The sequence below is a fragment of the Mytilus edulis genome, chromosome 10 (assembly GCF_963676685.1).
Source record: "Mytilus edulis chromosome 10, xbMytEdul2.2, whole genome shotgun sequence".
Classification (NCBI taxonomy): domain Eukaryota; kingdom Metazoa; phylum Mollusca; class Bivalvia; order Mytilida; family Mytilidae; genus Mytilus; species Mytilus edulis.
The window spans coordinates 614,924-637,984 of NC_092353.1; the positions used below are offsets into that span (position 1 = coordinate 614,924).

A 23,061-nucleotide genomic window follows, 5' to 3' on the forward strand; every position below is an offset into this window, starting at 1 on the left:
TGTCTTTCAGGAGAGATATGGTACAGTGGTTAGAATTATCCAGTGATTTTACTAAAGGAATAAGTCTTTCAGGAGAGATATGGTACAGTGGTTAGAATTATCAAGTGATTTTACTAAAGGAATAAGTCTTTCAGGAGAGATATGGTACAGTAGTTAGAATTATCAAGTGATTTTACTAAAGGAATAAGTCTTTCAGGAGAGATATGGTACAGTGGTTAGAATTATCCAGTGATTTTACTAAAGGAATAAGTCTTTCAGGAGAGATATGGTACAGTGGTTAGAATCATCCAGTGATTTTACTAAAGGAATAAGTCTTTCAGGAGAGATATGGTACAGTGGTTAGAATTATCCAGTGATTTTACTAAAGGAATAAGTCTTTCAGGAGAGATATGATACAGTGGTTAGAATTATCCAGTGATTTTACTAAAGGAATAAGTCTTTCAGGAGAGATATGATACAGTGGTTAGAATTATCCAGTGATTTTACTAAAGGAATAAGTCTTTCAGGAGAGATATGGTACAGTGGTTAGAATTATCCAGTGATTTTACTAAAGGAATAAGTCTTTCAGGAGAGATATGGTACAGTGGTTAGAATTATCCAGTGATTTTACTAAAGGAATAAGTCTTTCAGGAGAGATATGGTACAGTGGTTAGAATTATCAAGTGATTTTACTAAAGGAATAAGTCTTTCAGGAGAGATATGGTACAGTGGTTAGAATTATCCAGTGATTTTACTAAAGGAATAAGTCTTTCAGGAGAGATATGGTACAGTGGTTAGAATTATCCAGTGATTTTACTAAAGGAATAAGTCTTTCAGGAGAGATATGGTACAGTGGTTAGAATTATCCAGTGATTTTACTAAAGGAATACGTCTTTCAGGAGAGATATGGTACAGTGGTTAGAATTATCAAGTGATTTTACTAAAGGAATAAGTCTTTCAGGAGAGATATGGTACAGTGGTTAGAATTATCAAGTGATTTTACTAAAGGAATGTCTTTCAGGAGAGATATGGTACAGTGGTTAGAATTATCCAGTGATTTTACTAAAGGAATAAGTCTTTCAGGAGAGATATGGTACAGTGGTTAGAATTATCAAGTGATTTTACTAAAGGAATAAGTCTTTCAGGAGAGATATGGTACAGTAGTTAGAATTATCAAGTGATTTTACTAAAGGAATAAGTCTTTCAGGAGAGATATGGTACAGTGGTTAGAATTATCCAGTGATTTTACTAAAGGAATAAGTCTTTCAGGAGAGATATGGTACAGTGGTTAGAATCATCCAGTGATTTTACTAAAGGAATAAGTCTTTCAGGAGAGATATGGTACAGTGGTTAGAATTATCCAGTGATTTTACTAAAGGAATAAGTCTTTCAGGAGAGATATGGTACAGTGGTTAGAATTATCCAGTGATTTTACTAAAGGAATAAGTCTTTCAGGAGAGATATGGTACAGTGGTTAGAATTATCCAGTGATTTTACTAAAGGAATAAGTCTTTCAGGAGAGATATGATACAGTGGTTAGAATTATCCAGTGATTTTACTAAAGGAATAAGTCTTTCAGGAGAGATATGATACAGTGGTTAGAATTATCCAGTGATTTTACTAAAGGAATAAGTCTTTCAGGAGAGATATGATACAGTGGTTAGAATTATCCAGTGATTTTACTAAAGGAATAAGTCTTTCAGGAGAGATATGGTACAGTGGTTAGCGCATTAGACTAAAAACACAAAGTTTCTTGGTTCCATAATATTTCACAGAGTGAATTTTCGGCTCTCTCTTGACATTTGCAATCATGGTCTTGAGAAACAATGATAGTTCGTCAGAAGGCGACAATAGTTGCTGACCAGTATTAAAATAGAGCAACATCTCTTGCACATAAAAGACAGACACCCTTGTAGATTTCGGAAAAAAGAGCAGGCCCTTCAAAGTAGCACTCACACCAGCAAAGTGGAAAGGGATTAATATAAGTTGTAATAACTTGTTTCTCAATCCACTATAACTAAATTTGTTTATACTAAGTCTTTCGTGACAAAAAATTGTCAAAGGATTGCCATAAGACTAGTCATAGAATAAAAGAAATGTATTACCTGTGTCAGGAAGTGTATAATATACTTCAGTATAATGTAGTTTTCCTTTGGTAGTTCCTCTCTAAATAATCTTTGTACTTCAATCAACTGTCTGTCTTCTTCTAACGCTAAAAATTAAATCAAATAAGTTCAAATACCCTATGCCAGCATGGTTAATATGGAATATTTTTGCAAGCCTTCCCCCCACCCCCCTACTTTTTAACTCTTGGAATAATAAGATCTAATTTTATCTTTTTACTTTCTTATCTACTTGTGTCCAGATAAAAGTGTAAAAAAATTTCTAAGGGAGAGGGGATAAGACCAGTTGAACGATTAATAGATAATCAGGTTGTCTTCGTTTAGATATTGCTCACTCGCCAAAAAAGTTCATATTGTGGCTCATGGCTGATATTTCATGATATCAATGTGAAGAAAACCCGATAATCTACACATATGCCACAGATCAAGGATATATTTTAAAATATCAACTCCATAACCAGACAGTTTGATAAAGGCCACAGGTCAAGGAAATATAATCAATGTACATGTGTTACCTGAAAACTTGCAATACCACATGTCAAGGATATGTACTTGCTGTCCAAAATCAACAATGTGTATTTATACATTCTGTGTCAATAATTTGTATGTAAACTGACTAACCCAACTGGACGATTTTTTCACTGAATAGAAGTTCCTTCATAGTATAAGTTCCAAATGGAAACAATGTTCTGGAATATTATTTCCACTAGAATAAATATTATAGTGAATGTTCCTGACGGAATAAATGGTATGGAATATTTGTTTCAACAGGAATAGATATTATGACATTGTTTATAATCAAGCTTGCAGTGGAACTTCTGTAAGCCAGAACAAATATATGTTGACAGATGGCAGTCAAAGGTCCATAATGTGTATGTATTCTTCTTGTGTAACCCTACAACTGGTGAGGGAGGGCGGGAGGGGTCCTGATCCCGAAATCCCGAGCTTAAAAACACGAAATCCCGAAATCCTGGCCTTAAAAAATATGAAATCCTGAGGTCCACTAATTCGAAAAAAGAATTCCCGGATCCCGAAATCCCGGGCTTAAAAACACTCAATCCCAGAGTCACGATAAAGGTCCTATCCCCCCTCACTGGTTGATTTAGGTCAAAGGTCAACAATGTTTATGTTTATACTTACTGTGTAACCTGACAACTGGTTGGTATAGGTCAAAGGTCAATATTGGTTCTTGTAAATCTCTGAGGAATGTTTTCATTGTTACTGCAGGAATGTGGACATCATTTATTTCATCAAAGTCAACAGTTTCTCCTGTAAAACATAGATAATGTAAAAATACTTTCATTTATTGAAAGCATGTGTCCCTTTCAATTAAAGCCTGTACAGGGATAACTTGCTCAGTTTTGTGACAATCTGAACTTCAACATGAAGCGTAATTAAAGAACCTTAGTGAGCACGCTCACATACCCCACGTCCCCACATTGTCATTGGAGAAATTAAATAAGTATAAGAAAAAAAAATTGTATAAGAAAAAATATTGAATAATAATTTCCTGTAAATATACACATCTACATAGTTGACCTTATTATCTACAAAATTTCATGAAATTCTGTTGTGTAGTTTCAGAGGAGTTGCGATGACAAACTGTTGCAGAAGTACATTGAAGCAAATAAGTTCAAAAGGGCATAACTCCTAGAAAAAAAATTGAATCGTAATTTCCTGTTGATATGCACATCTACGTAGTATGTCCTTATTATCTACAAAGTTTCATGAAATTCTGTTGTGTGGTTTGAGAAGAGTTGAGATGACAAACTGTTGAAGTAGTACCTTAGAGCAAATAAGTTCAAAGAAATGTAACTCCTAGAAAAAAAATTGAATCGTAATTTCCTGTCGATATGCACATCTATATAGTATGTCTTTATTATCTGAAAAGGTTTCATGAAATTCTGTTGTGTAGTTTCAGAGGAGTTGCGATGACAAACTGTTGCAGTAGTACATTGAAGCAAATAAGTTAGGTAAAACCCGATTAGTCAAGTATCATTTTGATAATCGATACTCGGTACTACTGAGCTATACTGGAGTACTCAAGTACTTGTTGACATCCCTAATTTTAACCAATAAATTGCCAAGTCCTTCCTACAGATTATTGGACCATTTCCTTTCAAATGTTATACTGGTAATGATGTAACTGTCAGCTGTAGATAAGCTAGTGGATTCTAAAAACTTCAAATAACTTCAGCTACAATGGAAACTTTCTTAATTATACTAAAGTGGCAAACCAAAATTCAGTTTCCTCTTCAGCCATTGTTCAAGAATGAAAATTGGAAGACAAGGACAAACAATATGAGTTTGAAATTAACATTTTTACCTTGATTAAATCTCTTTTGAACATCTTTTAAAACGGATGCATTGGCAGATCTTCTGAATATTCCTTCCACATCTAAAGCTGTAATACAAATAGAGAAGTTAAATATTAAGGTCTCAGTTACATAAAATAACTAAGGAAAGTATAGTTGATCAAAGCTACTGTAGATTTATATTATATTAAGACATTTATTAACAAAATAACTATTTGGTAGCAATGAACTGGTCAAATTTGACCTTCTACAAAAACTCTGAACTAATTAAACTTTTCACAAAGCTTTGACTGTATATGACAAAGCACATAGCTCTTATCCAATTGCAATTTTAGTTTTAATTTATATCCAGCAAAGCTGTTCTTTAAAATGTTCAAACAACTACTCCATTGCAATTTCATTTTGTTAACCATTGGAACATCAACACCTCCATTATGGTACATTTGTACTTGTATTAAGATAATTCTAAGAAATGTTTACATATTAAGTGCACATAATTTGTAAATTTAAATCCCACATACAAATTATTTATTTGATATGATCCTACCATTTTTCCCACATACAAATTATTTATTTGATATGATCCTACCATTTTTCCTGAGGAATTCCACACAAGTTTCCACAACAGGAGGTATCACACACTTGTAATTCTGTAATATTCTGGAAAACAAAACAAATAAATGGGGAATGTGTCCATGTGACACAAATGATGCCCCTGCTTGCTTATCATATAAAGTTATGAAGGGACATAAATCAAGTAAAGGGACATAACTCTAGAACAGTACAAGTGACAGTCACACCACCAAAATTAAAACTAGAATCAGGTTTTTTTGTGGTTATAAGCATTGAATATAAGTTTCATAATAACAGGGTTAATTACAGAAATTAGCAAACAGACTATTAAAGTATTAATTTGCAATTTAATTTTCTACGTCATATAGCAGTAATAAAACACTGTTATTCTGATTCAAAAGTTAAATCAGATAATTGAAATCAGATTTCAATACCAATTCACCCCTCCCCAACCCCTCTATATATAACTTTGATTGTTCAAACTTACTGTTGTAATTTAACACCAAACTGTTGTTTTGGATTATGAACTGCAGCCTCACTTTCATCTGAGGAATAAGGATAAGATGGTTTCTGTGCTGACAATATCTTAGCATCATGTCTGTAAATAGTTAATTATTTAGAAGGTGAGAAAATATAATAGATTATAATGATACAAGATATACAGAAGAGTACCTTACTATTAATAAATTGTAGACTGCTGAATAAATCTTACTTACCTTACCATAGCTATACATGTATATAGAACTCTGGTCAAATATTCAGATTGTGAAGAAAATTATCATCTAGCTCCTTTTTATAAACATATCAGAGTGAGAGTGATGTCATCTTATTGTACCTTGCCTTTATATGTTACTACATTTAAACACATTTTGAGAACAAAACATCTAATGTAAAAGTACTTACTCTAAAACTAAGGATGGCACGACTAGCTGATCAAAATGTAGATGTTCTTTTAACTTGTGTAAATAATCTACATACATTATCTTCCTTCCAAACTTAGCACTGAAAAATCAAATGTATTTCACTAAGTTATAAATGCTGTAGACTACATTTTGCATCTCAAATTCCAAGTGTAAAAAGTATTGCAAATCAAAATGTATTTAAACAAAAACAAATGTATCAGTAAAATATTATTGAAATACCATGGTGAAAAGTTGACTTACAAAAAAAATTATGTCAAAATAAAACCCTTTCTTGCAATTTTGGGAACTTTGGTGATACGTTTCAGGACTTACATCTGTAATCAGAGGTTAGCCTACAATAACTCTTAATCTCTTAGAAAACTGTTCAATTATTTAGCTTTAAATTTATATATTTATAGTCAAAAGAAGGGGGAGATAATTTGTACAAAATAATAATTAAAATAGGCTGCACTGTATAAATAAATGTTTTATGTTGTCCCATTCCTATCATACTTGTTAACTCGTTATCCGTGTACATACTGTCTGATAAACAGTCATTACTAGTCATCAATGTGTGAGTGTATAATATATATAAATCAATATAAATCACATAATGTGATGATACCATAAAGATATAAAATGCTAAATAATACAAACAAGATAATATCATGCAATTAACTCAATAAAAACCAAGGAATATAAATAAAATGTTAACTCATTTCAAATTAAAATGGATTTTATCATTTATATACTGTTATCTAACAGTTGCTGCAGATTTATACGGTACTATTAAAATTTCAAAATCCCATTCGAACCTTTTGAAGGGAAGGTTTTCTAGCTTACTATATCAAGGTTTGAATACATTCTTGTGTAGTAAGACCTGTCCTATGACTCATCAAAATTTAAAATTTATATTTTTAGATCATAGAAATTGTTAACTGCATTTCAAAAATAAAAAAAAAATAAATATGGCAATTTTATAGTATAATACTTTAAATTAGACATAGTCATTGTGAAAATAAATCTGGTCACTCAAAATCTGTTGATTAAAATCTTATTTTTGTGAAATCACAAAATTAATGTAGAAATACTTTTTCATACATTCTAGTATATATTTATTGACCTTTCTTTATCAGACTATGTCTCTAAAAGTCAGTGGGAGATCCATAACTTTTTAAAAGGGGAGGGAAGTACTGACTGCCAAAAGAGTGGGCAATCATGTGACTTTGCTTTAATAACATATCCCAAGAAGTATTTTCACGGATTATTTACTAACTAAAGTCTATGCAAACCATTATTTATCATGTTTATTAAAATAAAAAGTTATTTTTCATTTAATTTCTATTCCAGATAAAAGCAATTTTATTTCTTTATTTATATTTCTCAAATACTTCTAAAACATCATACATTTATTCTGCATCAAAAATACTTGTGCAAAAAATTCAAATTGGTAGAGCAAATCACCATCTTAGGCATGAAACAAAAAATAGAACAACCATAATACCACAATTAATACCACAGTGGTAAAACAATAAGGATACTGTGTGATTCAACGTACCTGCTGTAGTAACGTAAAAATAAAATATAAACTCATTAATATTTCTATAATAACCAGTAAAGCAGAGAGAGAAGTTATTATAAAACTGACCAATCAAACGTTTGGAAAATATCCTTATTGGATTAAACAAAAAGTCAATTTTGACCACTACAATCAACGATAAGAAAAGTTTTGACCACTACAATCAACGATAAGAAACGTTTACTAAATGAATAAAGCTAACATTAGTAACAAAGCAATCAGGAAAATAAAATCATTCTTTTAAGATAAACTTTAACAAAATGTACAAACAATCTGTGTATTTACTTATAGGGAAACTTCTCTTAGTTCTTTTAGTTGTATATGAATAGCATTAATTGACTATAATACAATGTATATTAATATATTTCTTTTTTTTTGTATCCGTTTTTAATGTAAGTTCAAATAAAAAAAATAATCATGATTCCGAAACCAAATAAACAGGACAATTTTTTTGTTAAAATCAAAATTTTTTTTTTTTTTGGAAAATGGATCCATAATTTTACAAATGTCATAAATTGTATTGGTAAATATAATTGATGACTGGGTATTGGTGATTCCCAAGGAAGGTAAAAATACCTAAAACCCAGTATGTATAAAACTATCTTACCTTCTTATAAGATAGAAAGAAAAATCACAAACATAAGTTACTCATTTATTGTCAAATAGGCATTTCTGTGGCCTTTGTTAACAAATATGGGCAATTCTTATTTCTTGCCAAGAAGCCATTTCTGTAGCCATAGTTACAATAACTAATGGACAATTCTTATTTTTTGCCAAATAGACATTTTTGTGGCCTTAGTAAACATAAGTAATAGGCAATTCTTATTTCTTGACTAGTAGGCATTTCTGTAGCCGTAGTAACCATAAGTAGTGGGCAATTCTTATTTATAGTCAAGTAGGCATTTCTGTAGTCATAGTAACCATAAGTAATGGGCAAATTCTTATTTATTGTCAAGTAGGCATTTCTGTAGCCATAGTAACCATTAATAATGGGCAATTCTTATTTATTGTCAAGTAGGCATTTCTGTGGCCATAGTTATGTCATGTAATTAGCAAGTTTCTACTGAACATGTCTTTAGATATATTTACCATAACATGGTAGAAAAAACGGTAAATCTAAAATGCTTTGTCAGCTATTTACAACACATGAGCTGCATCAGATACAAAAGAACCTTATGCAAGTGTACGTATACATGTAGATGTATAAGATTGTGATTAGTTTTGGAACATTATACAATATGAAAGATGAACTTTGGTCTGTTTAATAGGGTTCCTATATGAATTCAATTTACCTACAGTTACAGACTTTACATACAGATTTGTACAACCCTAAATAAGTGACCAGATGCAATGAAAAGGGAGGGTATTTATTTGTATAAGGTTGAAATCTATCCGATGAAAGCTCAAAGTTTATCATAAGGTTGATATCTATCCGATGAAAGCTCAAAGTTTATCATAAGGTTGATATCTATCCGATGAAAGCTCAAAGTTTAGCTAAGGCTATATAAAGAATTCAACGGTACTTGATATTTATTTTACCATAAGAAACTTGCAAATTTTAAAAACTTGTTGAGAAGCCATTACTGTAGCCATAGCTACTAGAGGTAACTGGCAAATTCTAATTTACTGTCAAGTAGGTATTTCTGTAGCCATGGTTACCAAAAGTAACAGGCAAATTCTAATTTACTGTCAATTAGACATTTCTGTAGCTATAGTTACCAAAAGTAACTGTCAAATTCATATTTACTGTCAAGTAGACATTTCTGTAGCTATAGTTACCAAAAGTAACTGGCAAATTCACATTTATTGTCAAGTAGACATTTCTGTAGCCATAGTAACCAACAGTAACTGGCAAATTCTAATTTATGACAAGTAGGCATTTCTGAAGTCACAGTTATGACATGTTATGAGCAAGTTCCTACTGAACATTTCTTTAGTCATATAGTAGAATAAATGGTAAATCTAAATGCTTGGTAAACTATTTACAACACATATTAGCTAAGGCTATAGTTGCTAAAGAATTCCCCAGTAATTGATATGGTCATTTTGTGTGAAGAAAATTTTTTTCAAGTAAAAATCAAGGGCATAAAATGAACATGAAAAGGTGGTTCTCTGATTTTGAATATTATTCTCTGAAAATTTCTTAAAAAAAACCACCAAGAGCTATCAAAACAATGCTAGGACACCTCTCCCCCCTTGAAATAAGCCTTGGATATCTGAATGATATTGTATTAAACAAATTCTTTCAGTGAAAATGTCAACAAAGCTGTTGTGTAGCAAGTCACAGCCCATTCCAGCAGGTACTGTCTATAAGCTTCTCAAGAGAATACTGAGGAAATACAGGCAAATTCTACAGTTTTTATGCTGAAGCCGTCATAAATTTTAATTGTTCGATTTTCATGCCTCATCTCAACAGATGTTTTTTTTAAATTGTGTTTTCTCTTTAGCTCCATGGGAGATGACAAAAGTAAACAAATATATAATTAACAAAAATAAACTGATAACCAATTTCTTACCCATGTTCCTGTCTATCACAAATAGAAATTGCATGAAAATCTAATATTTAATTTATCATGGCCTAATAGATACACACATGTATTAGAGTGATACAATTAGATGCTATGGCAACACAAACTCACCTGCTGTTTTAAAAAAAAAATAGGAACAAAATTATTTCACACATGCCAAGAAATACTGACAGTACAAAATCTTGCAATAACTTCTAAATGCATATCAAAAATAGAACAAATACAAGGATTTAAATACGATAAAAACATGTAACAAAATTCATCCACATTCAATAAAAATGATTTCTCATCTTTCTAAAAATAAAGTCACACATTCACACATGAACATAAAAAATACATGCTTCCTAAATCAAGCAATGTAATTCTTATAGAAAAAATGTTTACAATTGTATTAAACAAAATCTTATCAGACATGTCAGATGGTCAACATGTATCAAGGTAAGTGACTCACCTTATAAATGGTTTAAATATATTTAGTAATAACTTGATAAAGTTTGTAGGATGGACTAGATATAAGGCTTTTAGATTCTTCTTGTACCTATAAAAGAAAGAATAAGGCCATACAAAAACAATCCTAGATTCTTCTTGTATCTATAAAAGAAAGAATAAGGCCATACAAACACAATCCTAGATTCTTCTTGTACCTATAAAAGAAAGAATAAGGCCATACAAAAACAATCCTAGATTCTTCTTGTACCTATAAAAGAAAGAATAAGGCCATACAAACACAATCCTATACTCTAACCCTAGCCAGTTTTTTTTCCCAGCAAAAACATCAGATGTACTGGACATATAGAACTTTTTAGATGTTGTTTTTCATGTTTTAATATTTTGAAACCTTTTTGGCAATTTTGAACAGTTGGGGTATCTACATATTACACATAAACATTTGACAGATTTTCTTTGTTCACAAATACACAAAAATACATTTCCCCCCAAGATGCAGAACTCAATGATGAATCAGAGTGTTATAACCAAAGTACACTGAAGGATATATTGCATTTATCTAATTTTGTGAACTAAAAATGATGGAACACATTATGTTAATACTTTGAATTGGTATTCATACAAATAGGTTAATACAATATGCACAAATCATGTTATTTGTTTTATTAATTGAGAAATCCCTTTAAACACATACCTATCATTTTGTGACTTGAATATCTGAGTTTGCATTGTCAATAAATTTCATGACAATTTCTCTGTACATTAGTGACATCTACAATGAGACCAGATCTACACTGAATAGGGGCTTTACATTTGTGTACTTACTTTCTATCAATTTCTCTGTACATTACTGACATCTACAAAGAGACCAGATCTACACTGAATAGGGACTTAACATTTGTGTACTCACTTTCTATCAAGTTCTCTGTACATTTGTAACATCCAGCCTAATTTAGGTTTGTTTTTACTTGTCAGTCCGTAGTGGAAGTAAACTATAACATAATCATTCTCCACATACTGATCCAAGGTGTATTTAAGGTATCTGTAATATAGAAATCATGATCCTTTAACTAAATCCATTCTTTTTTCTTTATCTTTGTACATTTCTAAACATGTATTTTTAATACTTTCCAGGTTATAACATTGCTGTAGGAAGTCTACTTATAAAGTACAGCTACTTATATAAATGTATAGGAAGGAGAGATTTTTTGACAGCAGATGAAACACTTTGATTTCTAGTGATCGTAGAAAATGAGGTTAACATTATAACTATTTCCTAAACCACTGCAACATTTTTGAAATGTCAGACTGAATATTGAGGACATCTGATTATGACTGTTTACACCAGATAATAATGACTTTACTTAAAGAGGACATGAAGTAATGACTGTTTCTTTTAATTATGTAACATTTAACTGTGCATGTGCTTAGTCAGGAAATCTGGGTACAACAGTTTCCTATAACTTTGCAATATATTATTTTATACTGCAGCAAGTTGTGTTTATTTCCTAAATATAGTAACATAGCTATATTTTGTATAATGTCAATTTCATCACGGAACACTTTCTCCACAAATAGGGGTTCATTTAGGGATGAAAATAAGTTTGACATTTGTGTTACGACCTAAAAGTTATCAATGTGTTAATTTTAGTTGCAGTATAAAAACAATATAAGGTCAATGTCATTAAAATATAAACTTGTTTGTACTCGGTGCAAAACTGGAGAAGGGCTTGGTAGAACCTCATCCATCCCCAGTTTCTCAGCCTCATACAAAAAAGTTTATATTTTTTCTGACATTGACCTAATATTGTATATGTATCTGTGAACTTAGAGGAAGTATACAAACTGAAGCTACAGTAACTGTTATAATGTTTTACTTACTCCATAAGTCGTTCATGATTTATCTGTGAACTTGGAGGAAGTCTACAGGCTGAAGCGACTATAACTTTCCGGCCATAAGTATCATCCCCTGCCAAAATCAAAATCAAATTAGGTAATGAATCATTGAAAAGTACAACAAAATATCTAGTAAGTCACCTGCCCATCCCCCATATTACAGATAAGTTACCACATGTTGACTCCCTTATTACTCTACTGAGCCACATCTTTGACCAGTTAGTAACTAGTTAGTAACCCTCCCCTCCCTCCCTCCTCCTTAACAGATAAGTTACCAGCAACTTTCAGTATACTGTACTGGCCACATCTCTGACTAGTAATTCTCCTTTCTCTTTCCCCTCCTCCCCAAAGAAATAACATATAAATTACCAGCAACTTCCAGTATCCTATACTGTGCCACATCTCTGAATTCTGATTCATCATTGTCCTCAGCATCCTACAATTATATACATAAATGAACCAGATGCTCCGCAGGGCACAGCTTTATACGAACGCAGAGTTCGAACCCTGAACATTGGGGCAAGTATGATACAGCTCTGAATTTTGATTGTGATTAAATAGTTGACACAACACAGGTTTCTGACACATAATGACTGTGGTCTAATAACTCAAACTTAAAAACTTTAAAAAATTGGACATTACCTATTATGGTCAAATATCCAAAATCTAAAAACATGGTTAGATTCAGCATATCAAAGAACCCCAAGAATTCAATTTTTGTTAAAATCAATCTTAGTTTAATTTTGGACCCTTTGGACCGGGTGTACACCAAAAATTTCTAGAATTAAACTTTTTTTCTTAACCTGATTTTTGGGTTTATATGACTGTAAACAAATAATTGGTGAAGAAAAAATTACATGGTGGTGCACTTCTTTTTCTGCTACAGCCCTTTGAAAATACCCAATTTTGATGATTTTCCCGTTTTTCATCAATTTTTACCTATTTTTGGGCTATAATCCGAAAAAAAGTTACAGTTCCACAATTAAACTTTTTTTCATAATTTCAATAAAGATGAAGTGGACCAATCTGAGTAAATTTAACTTAAAAAAAACAAAAAGTAGGTGTTAATATAAGAAAGTTTTATCATATTTTGATGCTTTTTTGTGTCAAATTTACCTTGCTGTCAATTTTGTAAATTTGTGATTTTTCTCAGTTTTAAGAACAAAATGCATATTATTTCAAATTTTGTTGTCATAAATGATTGAAAAAATACATATCTAAGAAATTTGAAGAGACAAAAATAATATGGGATGTACATGATTCTTGTAAAATCACTTTTTGTACCCCTCACCCATTTTCTTAAAATTTAGGCTAAAAAGACTGACTTGGTTTGTCGTAAAATTTGAAAACTGGATTACTCAAAAACCATTCATTGTAAATACACAATTTTTTCACAGAGTTATGTTTGTTTATAATATTTTTTAAATTCATTGATATTACCCACTTGTATTACATGTTTTTGAAATAATTCAAGAACAAGATTTTAACGAGACTGATCGAGACTGAAAAGTCATAAGAATACATCCTTAATGTAGACCAATTTGAAACTGGGAGCAAAAATTAAGAATCTACATACATAGTTAGATTCGGCATATCAAAGAACCCCAATTATTCAATTTTTGATGAATTCAAACAAAGTTTAATTTTGGACCCTTTGGGCCCCTTATTCCTAAACTGTTGGGACCAAAACTCCCAAAATCAATCCCAACCTTCCTTTTATGGTCAAAAACCTTGTGTTTAAATTTCATAGATTTCTATTTTCTTATACTTAAGTTATGGTGCGAAAACAAAGAAAAATGCTTATTTGGGCCCCTTTTGGCCCCTAATTCCTAAACTGTTGGGACCAAAACTCCCAAAATCAATCAAAACCTTCCTTTTGTGTTCATAAACCTTGTATTTAATTTTCATTGATTTCTATTTACTTATACTAAAGTTATTGTGCGAAAACCAAGAATAATGCTTATTTGGGCCCTTTTTTGGCACCTCATTCCTAAACTGTTGGGACCAAGACTCCCAAAATCAACCCCAACCTTCCTTCAGCGGTCATAAACCTTGTGTGAAAATTTCATAGATTTCTATTTACTTAAATTAAAGTTATAGTGCGAAAACCAAGAAATGCTTATTTTGGGCCCTTTTTGGCCCCTAATTCCCAAACTGTTGGGACCAAAACTTCCAAAATCAATCCCAAACCTTCCTTTTATGGTCATAAAAAGTCTTTGGACACTGCTGCCGACGACGACGCCAACGTGATACCAATATACGACCAAAAAAATTTTAATTTTTGCGGGAAAATTTTTTTTTGCGGTCGTATAAAAACATAGATATATGTCTTGCCTTTACATAGTTTTGAAAGTGTATGTATAATGCAAATGTTGATATACAAATTTTTAACTTTCAAACTACCCGTAGGCAAACAGAATAACTTTTGTCTAAAATCTGTAAGTACTCATACCTTGACGATTTTAGCCTTTTTTTAATACATTTTTATAGTGTTTCCTTTTATGTCAAGTTCTTACAACTCTGTCTTGGGTTGGGGTGAAGGTTGGCGCCAAATAAAAATGTTTAAAGCAGCTTCATTTGTTTGCACCTGTCATATGTCAGATACCTGAATGTTCAGTATTTGTTGTTTGTTTGTTGTCTCATTGGCAATCATACCACATCTCCTTATTTCTATATATCTGGTATGTAATGGATTAATTTCATGAATGAATCATTGAGGCAAATAAATTGTTGTCTCAATATTCTGATCACACTTTTTTTTTTATTTAGTTGAGTGTCATAGAAATATTTCCAATATTCATCATGTCATTTTAGTAAATTGTATATGTTTTGATCAATATAACTTTTTTAGATTATTAATTTTTAATTCATCAAAAAAAAGAAGAAAGATAACCCATTCATAAAAATAAAATCACATATTTTAAAACTTTTTCCATGGAAGTAACAAAATGCCCTTATAAACTTTACATATGAATATAAGAGATGACTTAAACTAGAATTACAGAGGGTGTTCCAAGTTCCTTTTCAAAATCATCTTCTATCAATCCCTCTGGTGTAATGGCTCCACTTCTAAACGCTATCTCTCCGGCTTGTTCTCTTGCCAAATCTGTAAAACACACACAACATCTGTGTAATAAATACTCATCTTTAATTTGCCTTTTTTCTAAAAGAGGTAGACAAATATTTGTGACACTTACTAGGAGTTGTTTATCAAGAAATTAAGAAAATGAGATATCTGTATGCAGTTATTAGTCTGTAACTTCAAACAGTGTCTATAACACCTAATTCTTATTGAAAATTATACATCAGAAGGATTTAAATTTATATTTCAATAAAAACACTCAATAAATTAAAAAACAAAAAGTGCCGGTATATTTAACCCAAATAAATTCTCACTATCCATGCTATCTGTGACTAAAAAATCAAAATTACACAAAAATCTACAAAAGTTTATTTATGCATGTATGTAGTTGAAAATATTAATTTAGTACTAGTAATATTAATTTTAGTATAACAATCATATACAGGTTACCTTGGTTACAGAATCATATACAAGAAAGTAATTACAGACATGCTATACATATATACACTTTATATATACTAGACGTATTAATATATTCTTTGCAGATAAATTAAGAAATAAGACAGTTTTAGTACTGAAGGAGCTTTGTACATACATATCAATCAATTTTCACAGACTGTTCTAGAGTATGTGATTTCTAACATATAAAGATGTTAATTGATATCTTGGACATGAAATTTATCTCTAGTAACGACTCTGGATACCAATCTTCTAATGATTTAACAGGAAGAACATGATGGGTATCAACAATGGAGCAGGAACTGAAGACCCATCCAGAGCATTCGTTTGATGGGGTTCATGTTGCCAAATTTTAGTTTTGTGTGTAGTAACTGTTTTATAAATTGTTGTTTGACTTGGTTGTTTTCTTCTTAAGTTTGTTTCACTTCCTTGGTATAATGACATGTTTATGGAATATCATTCTAGTCTCAGAATTGGAGCTGACATGTTTATGGAATATCATTCTAGTCTCAGAATTTGAGCTCATGTTGGCGGATCTATTTTGATCATTTTCACAATTACTGTACCTGTTTAAGGGGAGGGGGAAGGGGCCTAGCCCCCTATGCTTTTGTAGCGAAAAAAGGTTGATTATTTAGGAAAGGAATTAATGAATCATGACTGTAGCAGGCCTCCTTTAAGGCAGTGAAAAATTCTGGATCAACCACTGACAATAGACAGATCATTTTGCTTTGAGAGTTTAGATCAACCACTGACAATAGACAGATCATTTTACTTTGAGAGTTTAGACTTGATCAACCACTGACAATAGACAGATCATTTTACTTTGAGAGTTTAGACTTGATCAACCACCGACAATAGACAGATCATTTTACTTTGAGAGTTTAGACTTGATCAACCACTGACAATAGACAGATCATTTTACTTTGAGAGTTTAGACTTGATCAACCACTGACAATAGACAGATCATTTTACTTTGAGAGTTTAGATCAACCACTGACAATAGACAGATCATTTTGCTTTGAGAGTTTAGATCAACCACTGACAATAGACAGATCATTTTGCTTTGAGAGTTTAGATCAACCACTGACAATAGACAGATCATTTTGCTTTGAGAGTTTAGATCAACCACTGACAATAGACAGATCATTTTGCTTTGAGAGTTTAGACTAGAAATTTGTCTTTGGATTATAAACAATTGAAATGCTTGACACACTTAAACTTTGAATTTTGTTAAAGTAATATGTCAAAACTGAATGAATTCCTTATTTTGCCTAAAAAACGGATTTTTTCATTAGTGTGTTTTGTACTTAGTTTCTTTTTTTGTAATATCTAAATTTGTTTTTCATGAGGGTCTAAGGAAAGATTACTTTTACCCTCTTTAAAATAAAAATTATTATTGACACATTTTTTACACCTTACAGTAAGTGACTAAATTGTAGGTTAGTAGTATATGGTACATGTACAAATAAAAACATCTATCAACAAGTTAATCTCAAAAACAAAATACAACAGCAAACAAGTTAGTTCTACAGAAAACAGGAACGTTCCATGCTCTCCTGGCTTATGTAGGTTAGCTCTACAGAGAACAAAAACTTTCATGCTCTCCTGGTTTATAAAGAAGATCCAAATACTACTTTCACATCCATCAATACATATCTAACATTGTGGTTATTTTGTTTTCTTCAGAATGATGTTTTTTTCTTCTCTTCAAGTTATACAATTTTTTTTTCTGTCTGACATAGATTGTTAGATTTACAATTTATTCTTTGTTTAATAAAACATGTATAACATTGATACAATATAACTTTAATATGCAATTACTTAAACATGTGCATTACATTTTATGCATTGCAATCGCCCAAAAGAGCAGCTAACCCTAACCAATGTATTGTTGAATGCACCAAAAGTATAAATGAATCACAAATGCAATGTCCACAACATTTGATCTTACCTTCCTCCCATGATGTCATTGGTACATTATAATCTTCTGTTATTCCTTAAATAATGAGCATCAGTCACTTAACAAAACATACCGGTTCATTATAATCTTTTGTTATTCCTTAAATAATTAGCATCAATCACTTAACATCATACCAGTACATTATAATCTTCTGTTATTGAATATTCCTTAAATAATTACCATCGATCACTTAACAAAACATATTGGTACATTATAACCTTCTGTTATTCCTTAAATAATTACCATCGATCACTTAACAAAACATATTGGTACATTATAATCTTCTGTTATTCCTTAAATAATTACCATCGATCATTAAACAAAACATAATGGCACATTATAATCTTCTGTTATTCCTAAAGTAATAACCGACAATCACTTAATATACCGGTACATTATAGTCTTCTGTTATTCTTAAAGTAATAACCATCAATCACTTAACAAAACATACTGGTATATTATAATCTTCTGTTATTCCTAAAGTAATAACCATCAATCACTTAACATACCAGTACATTATAGTCTTCTGTTATTCCTAAAGTAATAACCATCAATCACTTAACATACCGGTACATTATAATCTTCTGTTATTCCTAAAGTAATAACCATCAATCACTTAACAAAACATACCGGTACATTATAATCTTCTGTTATTCCTAAAGTAATAACCATCAATCACTTAACATACCGGTACATTATAGTCTTCTGTTATTCCTAAAGTAATAACCGACAATCACTTAACATACCAGTACATTATAGTCTTCTGTTATTCCTAAAGTAATAACCATCAATCACTTAACAAAACATACTGGTATATTATAATCTTCTGTTATTCCTAAAGTAATAACCATCAATCACTTAACATACCGGTACATTATAGTCTTCTGTTATTCTTAAAGTAATAACCATCAATCACTTAACAAAACATACTGGTATATTATAATCTTCTGTTATTCCTAAAGTAATAACCATCAATCACTTAACATACCGGTACATTATAGTCTTCTGTTATTCCTAAAGTAATAACCATCAATCACTTAACATACCGGTACATTATAATCTTCTGTTATTCCTAAAGTAATAACCATCAATCACTTAACATACCGGTACATTATAATCTTCTGTTATTCCTTAAGTAATAACCATCAATCACTTAACATACCGGTACATTATAATCTTCTGTTATTCCTAAAGTAATAACCATCAATCACTTAACATACCGGTACATTATAGTCTTCTGTTATTCCTAAAGTAATAACCATCAATCACTTAACATACCGGTACATTATAATCTTCTGTTATTCCTAAAGTAATAACCATCAATCACTTAACAAAACATACCGGTACATTATAATCTTCTGTTATTCCTAAAGTAATAACCATCAATCACTTAACATACCGGTACATTATAGTCTTCTGTTATTCCTAAAGTAATAACCATCAATCACTTAACATACCGGTACATTATAATCTTCTGTTATTCCTAAAGTAATAACCATCAATCACTTAACATACCGGTACATTATAATCTTCTGTTATTCCTTAAGTAATAACCATCAATCACTTAACATACCGGTACATTATAATCTTCTGTTATTCCTAAAGTAATAACCATCAATCACTTAACATACCGGTACATTATAGTCTTCTGTTATTCTTAAAGTAATAACCATCAATCACTTAACAAAACATACTGGTATATTATAATCTTCTGTTATTCCTAAAGTAATAACCATCAATCACTTAACAAAACATACTGGTATATTATAATCTTCTGTTATTCCTAAAGTAATAACCATCAATCACTTAACATACCGGTACATTATAGTCTTCTGTTATTCTTAAAGTAATAACCATCAATCACTTAACAAAACATACTGGTATATTATAATCTTCTGTTATTCCTAAAGTAATAACCATCAATCACTTAACATACCGGTACATTATAGTCTTCTGTTATTCCTAAAGTAATAACCATCAATCACTTAACATACCGGTACATTATAATCTTCTGTTATTCCTAAAGTAATAACCATCAATCACTTAACATACCGGTACATTATAATCTTCTGTTATTCCTTAAGTAATAACCATCAATCACTTAACATACCGGTACATTATAATCTTCTGTTATTCCTAAAGTAATAACCATCAATCACTTAACATACCGGTACATTATAGTCTTCTGTTATTCCTAAAGTAATAACCATCAATCACTTAACAAAACATAATGGTACATTATAATCTGCTGTTATTCCTAAATTAATTACCATCAATCACTTAACATACCAGTACATTATAGTCTTCTGTTATTCCTAAAGTAATAACCATCAATCACTTAACATACCGGTACATTATAATCTTCTGTTATTCCTAAAGTAATAACCATCAATCACTTAACATACCGGTACATTATAGTCTTCTGTTATTCCTAAAGTAATAACCATCAATCACTTAACAAAACATAATGGTACATTATAATCTGCTGTTATTCCTAAATTAATTACCATCAACATGATCAATCACTTAACATACCATGCAACCAAAGCATAGAACAGCCTCATTGCAGCAACCAGATGCTCCGCAGGGCGCAGCTTTATATGACTGCAGATGTTGAACCCTGAACAGTTGGGGCAAGTATGGACACAACATTTAAGCTTGATACAGCTCTGAATTTGGATTGTGATTAAATAGTTGACACAACATAGGTTTCTGACACAGAATGAATGTGGTCTAAGAACTTAAACATGTTAAACTTAAAAACTTAAAAAGTTTAAATTGGACATATACCTATTATGGTCCAATATCCAAAATCTAAATACATGGTTAGATTCAGCATATTATAGAACCCCCAGAATTCAATTTTTGATGAAATCAAATAATGTTGAATTTGAGACCCTTTAGACCTCAATGTGGACTAATTTGATAACTGGGCCCAAATATTAAAAATCTAAATACATGGTTAAATTCAGCATATTGAAAAACCCCATATATTCAATTTTTGTTGAAATCAAACAAATTTTAATTTTGGACCCCGATTTGGACCAACTTGAAAACTGAGCCCATAATCAAATATCTAAGTACATGTTTAGATTCAGCATATCAAACAACCCTTAGAATTCAATTTTTTGTTAAATCAAACTAAGTTTAATTTTGAACCCTTTGGACCTTAATGTAGACCAAGTTGAAAACAGGACAAAAAATTAAGAATCTAAATACACGGTTAGATTTGGCATATCAAAAAACCCCAATAGTTCATTTTTTGATAAAATCAAACAAAGTTTAATTTTAGAGCCTTTTGGCCCATAATTCCTAAACTGTTGGGACCAAAACTCCCAAAATCAATCCCAAACTTTCTTTTGTGGTCATAAACCTTGTGTTAAAATTTCATAGATTTCTATTTACTTATACTAAAGTTGTAGTGCAAAAACCAAGAAAAATGCTTATTTGGGACGTTTTTTTGGCCCCTAATTCATGTACTGTTGGGACCATAGATTTCTATTTACTTTTACTAAAGTTATATTGTGAAAACCAAATGTCTTCGGACGACGACGACGTCATACCAATATACGACCAAAAAATTTTCAATTTTTGTGGTCGTATAAAAATCAGTTTGCATTAAACTGCAAAGAAGCTCAAATTCTGTAGAATTTTAATTAAGTAAATTGACTCAACAAGTGGTCTTTCTTGAAATGTAAAATAGTAGAAAATGTGAACCTAGATCCCTAATGAAAAGAGAAGAGCGGAAAGTGATCAATCTGTAAAACTTTTCATTTAAAAGTGAAATTTTTATTTTTGTTTATGCAGCAAGAAAACGAATCCAATCTTTTATTCTTATTTTTTGAAACACATTATAAGGGCTAGTTATTCTTAAAAGATTCTACCATTTATTTATCTTTTTAACACCTTAAATTTGCTTTTCTATAATCATGATAACAATCCATACAAAATATGGTAATTTTGCTCAAGCTCTAGCTTAAAAAAAGAAGCTCTGTGACTTTTTATTATACTCATTACCATGATTACCAAACTTCTTATTAAATTCAACCTCTTCTTACTTTTTTGTGCTTAGGTTATAATAAGAGAAAAAGAATTATAAAAAAGATTATTTCACCAATTTTCTAAAGAACTTCCGAGTTCAGATTTACATTGACTATAAAAGTGACAAAAGATGGAAGTGAATAGATTTCTTAATAACAAAAAACTGTTAAAAGTTATTTCTTCATAATTCTATTCAGTATACATAGACTGTTTTTGCTGAATTTATTTACACAAAAACACAGAGTTTACAATGTACATCTGATAAATTCCTGACCTTGTAGTATGTAAATATTGATTTGTTGATTTTTATATAACAACAAACACTCAATGATTCAATGGTAAAATACTGTTACACTTAAAATACATAAATAAGGGATTGATAGAATGTATCATACATGTAATGTATAGATAATGAGGATTTAAAATTAAAGCACTTTAAAGTTTAAAAATTTGAAAGTAATAACAAAATCTTTCATGCAAAACACATGCAAAATAAAAGCATAGAAACCAGATCCTTGTGATCAAACTAAAACCCCATAGATTCTCAGGATCTATGTTTAATTCCAAAGATCCTTAAAAGATCTAACTAAAATCCCAAAATCTTGCACAACATGAGGTTTACCTTCTAATTCTGCTTCTAGATCTAACTCAGCTGATAAATAACAAATGTATTGATAAAGAAACATACTGGGCAATATATTGCAGAATAAAAGTTTACTAATCGTTTTATTTATTCATAAATCAAGTTTAATATAAATATGATGTGTTTTGAATAGAAATTTCCTATCAAATGTATTTTTAAGTACTCTTTATATCTTGAGTTAACGTTTTGTTTTCATATAAAATATTATAATATTGAGATTGTGCAATTGCTAAGTAGACATTGTGTACCATGTGTACTGCCTCTCCATACCTGGAGCTTACCAGTCTGTCAGAACTCACTTAATATTTGTCTCCAATGAGTTACCGGTAATGTTTTGCTTCATGTATGAGGAAAAAATTAACTGCTTGAACCTTTTTATCACACATTAAAAAGAGCTTCTCTGGAAGACATTGTACAGAACAATCGGTCAGAAATCCATTCATAAGTTAGTAAAGAGCTGTTAATAGTATCTTAGTTCAACGTTACATAAAAACAGTAGATTAAAATGCAATTTTAACAACATAGGATAAAATA

General features: G+C 30.8%; 1 protein-coding gene across 11 annotated transcripts in view; it reads right to left on the bottom strand.

Annotated features, from left to right (window-relative positions):
* LOC139493085 (rho GTPase-activating protein 8-like) overlaps positions 1-23,061 on the bottom strand; it is a 37,147-nt gene that overhangs the window by 8,708 nt on the left and 5,378 nt on the right. For 2 of the 11 annotated variants that reach the window (XR_011656899.1, XM_071281234.1), the window contains exons 3-15: positions 22,507-22,536; positions 17,835-17,879; positions 15,345-15,448; positions 12,712-12,778; positions 12,328-12,415; positions 11,357-11,488; positions 10,451-10,537; positions 5,894-5,992; positions 5,478-5,588; positions 5,007-5,077; positions 4,429-4,506; positions 3,243-3,371; positions 2,085-2,191 (exon numbers count right to left, since the gene is read on the bottom strand). Coding sequence is in view for 8 of the 11 variants with exons in the window: in XM_071281234.1 (XP_071137335.1) it covers positions 2,085-2,191; positions 3,243-3,371; positions 4,429-4,506; positions 5,007-5,077; positions 5,478-5,588; positions 5,894-5,992; positions 10,451-10,537; positions 11,357-11,488; positions 12,328-12,415; positions 12,712-12,778; positions 15,345-15,448; positions 17,835-17,879; positions 22,507-22,536 (1,148 nt within the window). In the remaining 3 variants the exon portion in view is untranslated. Of the gene's footprint in view, positions 1-2,084; positions 2,192-3,242; positions 3,372-4,428; positions 4,507-5,006; positions 5,078-5,477; positions 5,589-5,893; positions 5,996-10,450; positions 10,538-11,356; positions 11,489-12,327; positions 12,416-12,711; positions 12,779-15,344; positions 15,449-17,834; positions 17,880-22,506; positions 22,537-23,061 lie in introns of all 11 variants that reach the window. The other 9 variants (XR_011656900.1, XM_071281239.1, XR_011656901.1 and 6 more) reach the window with 7 other exon arrangements.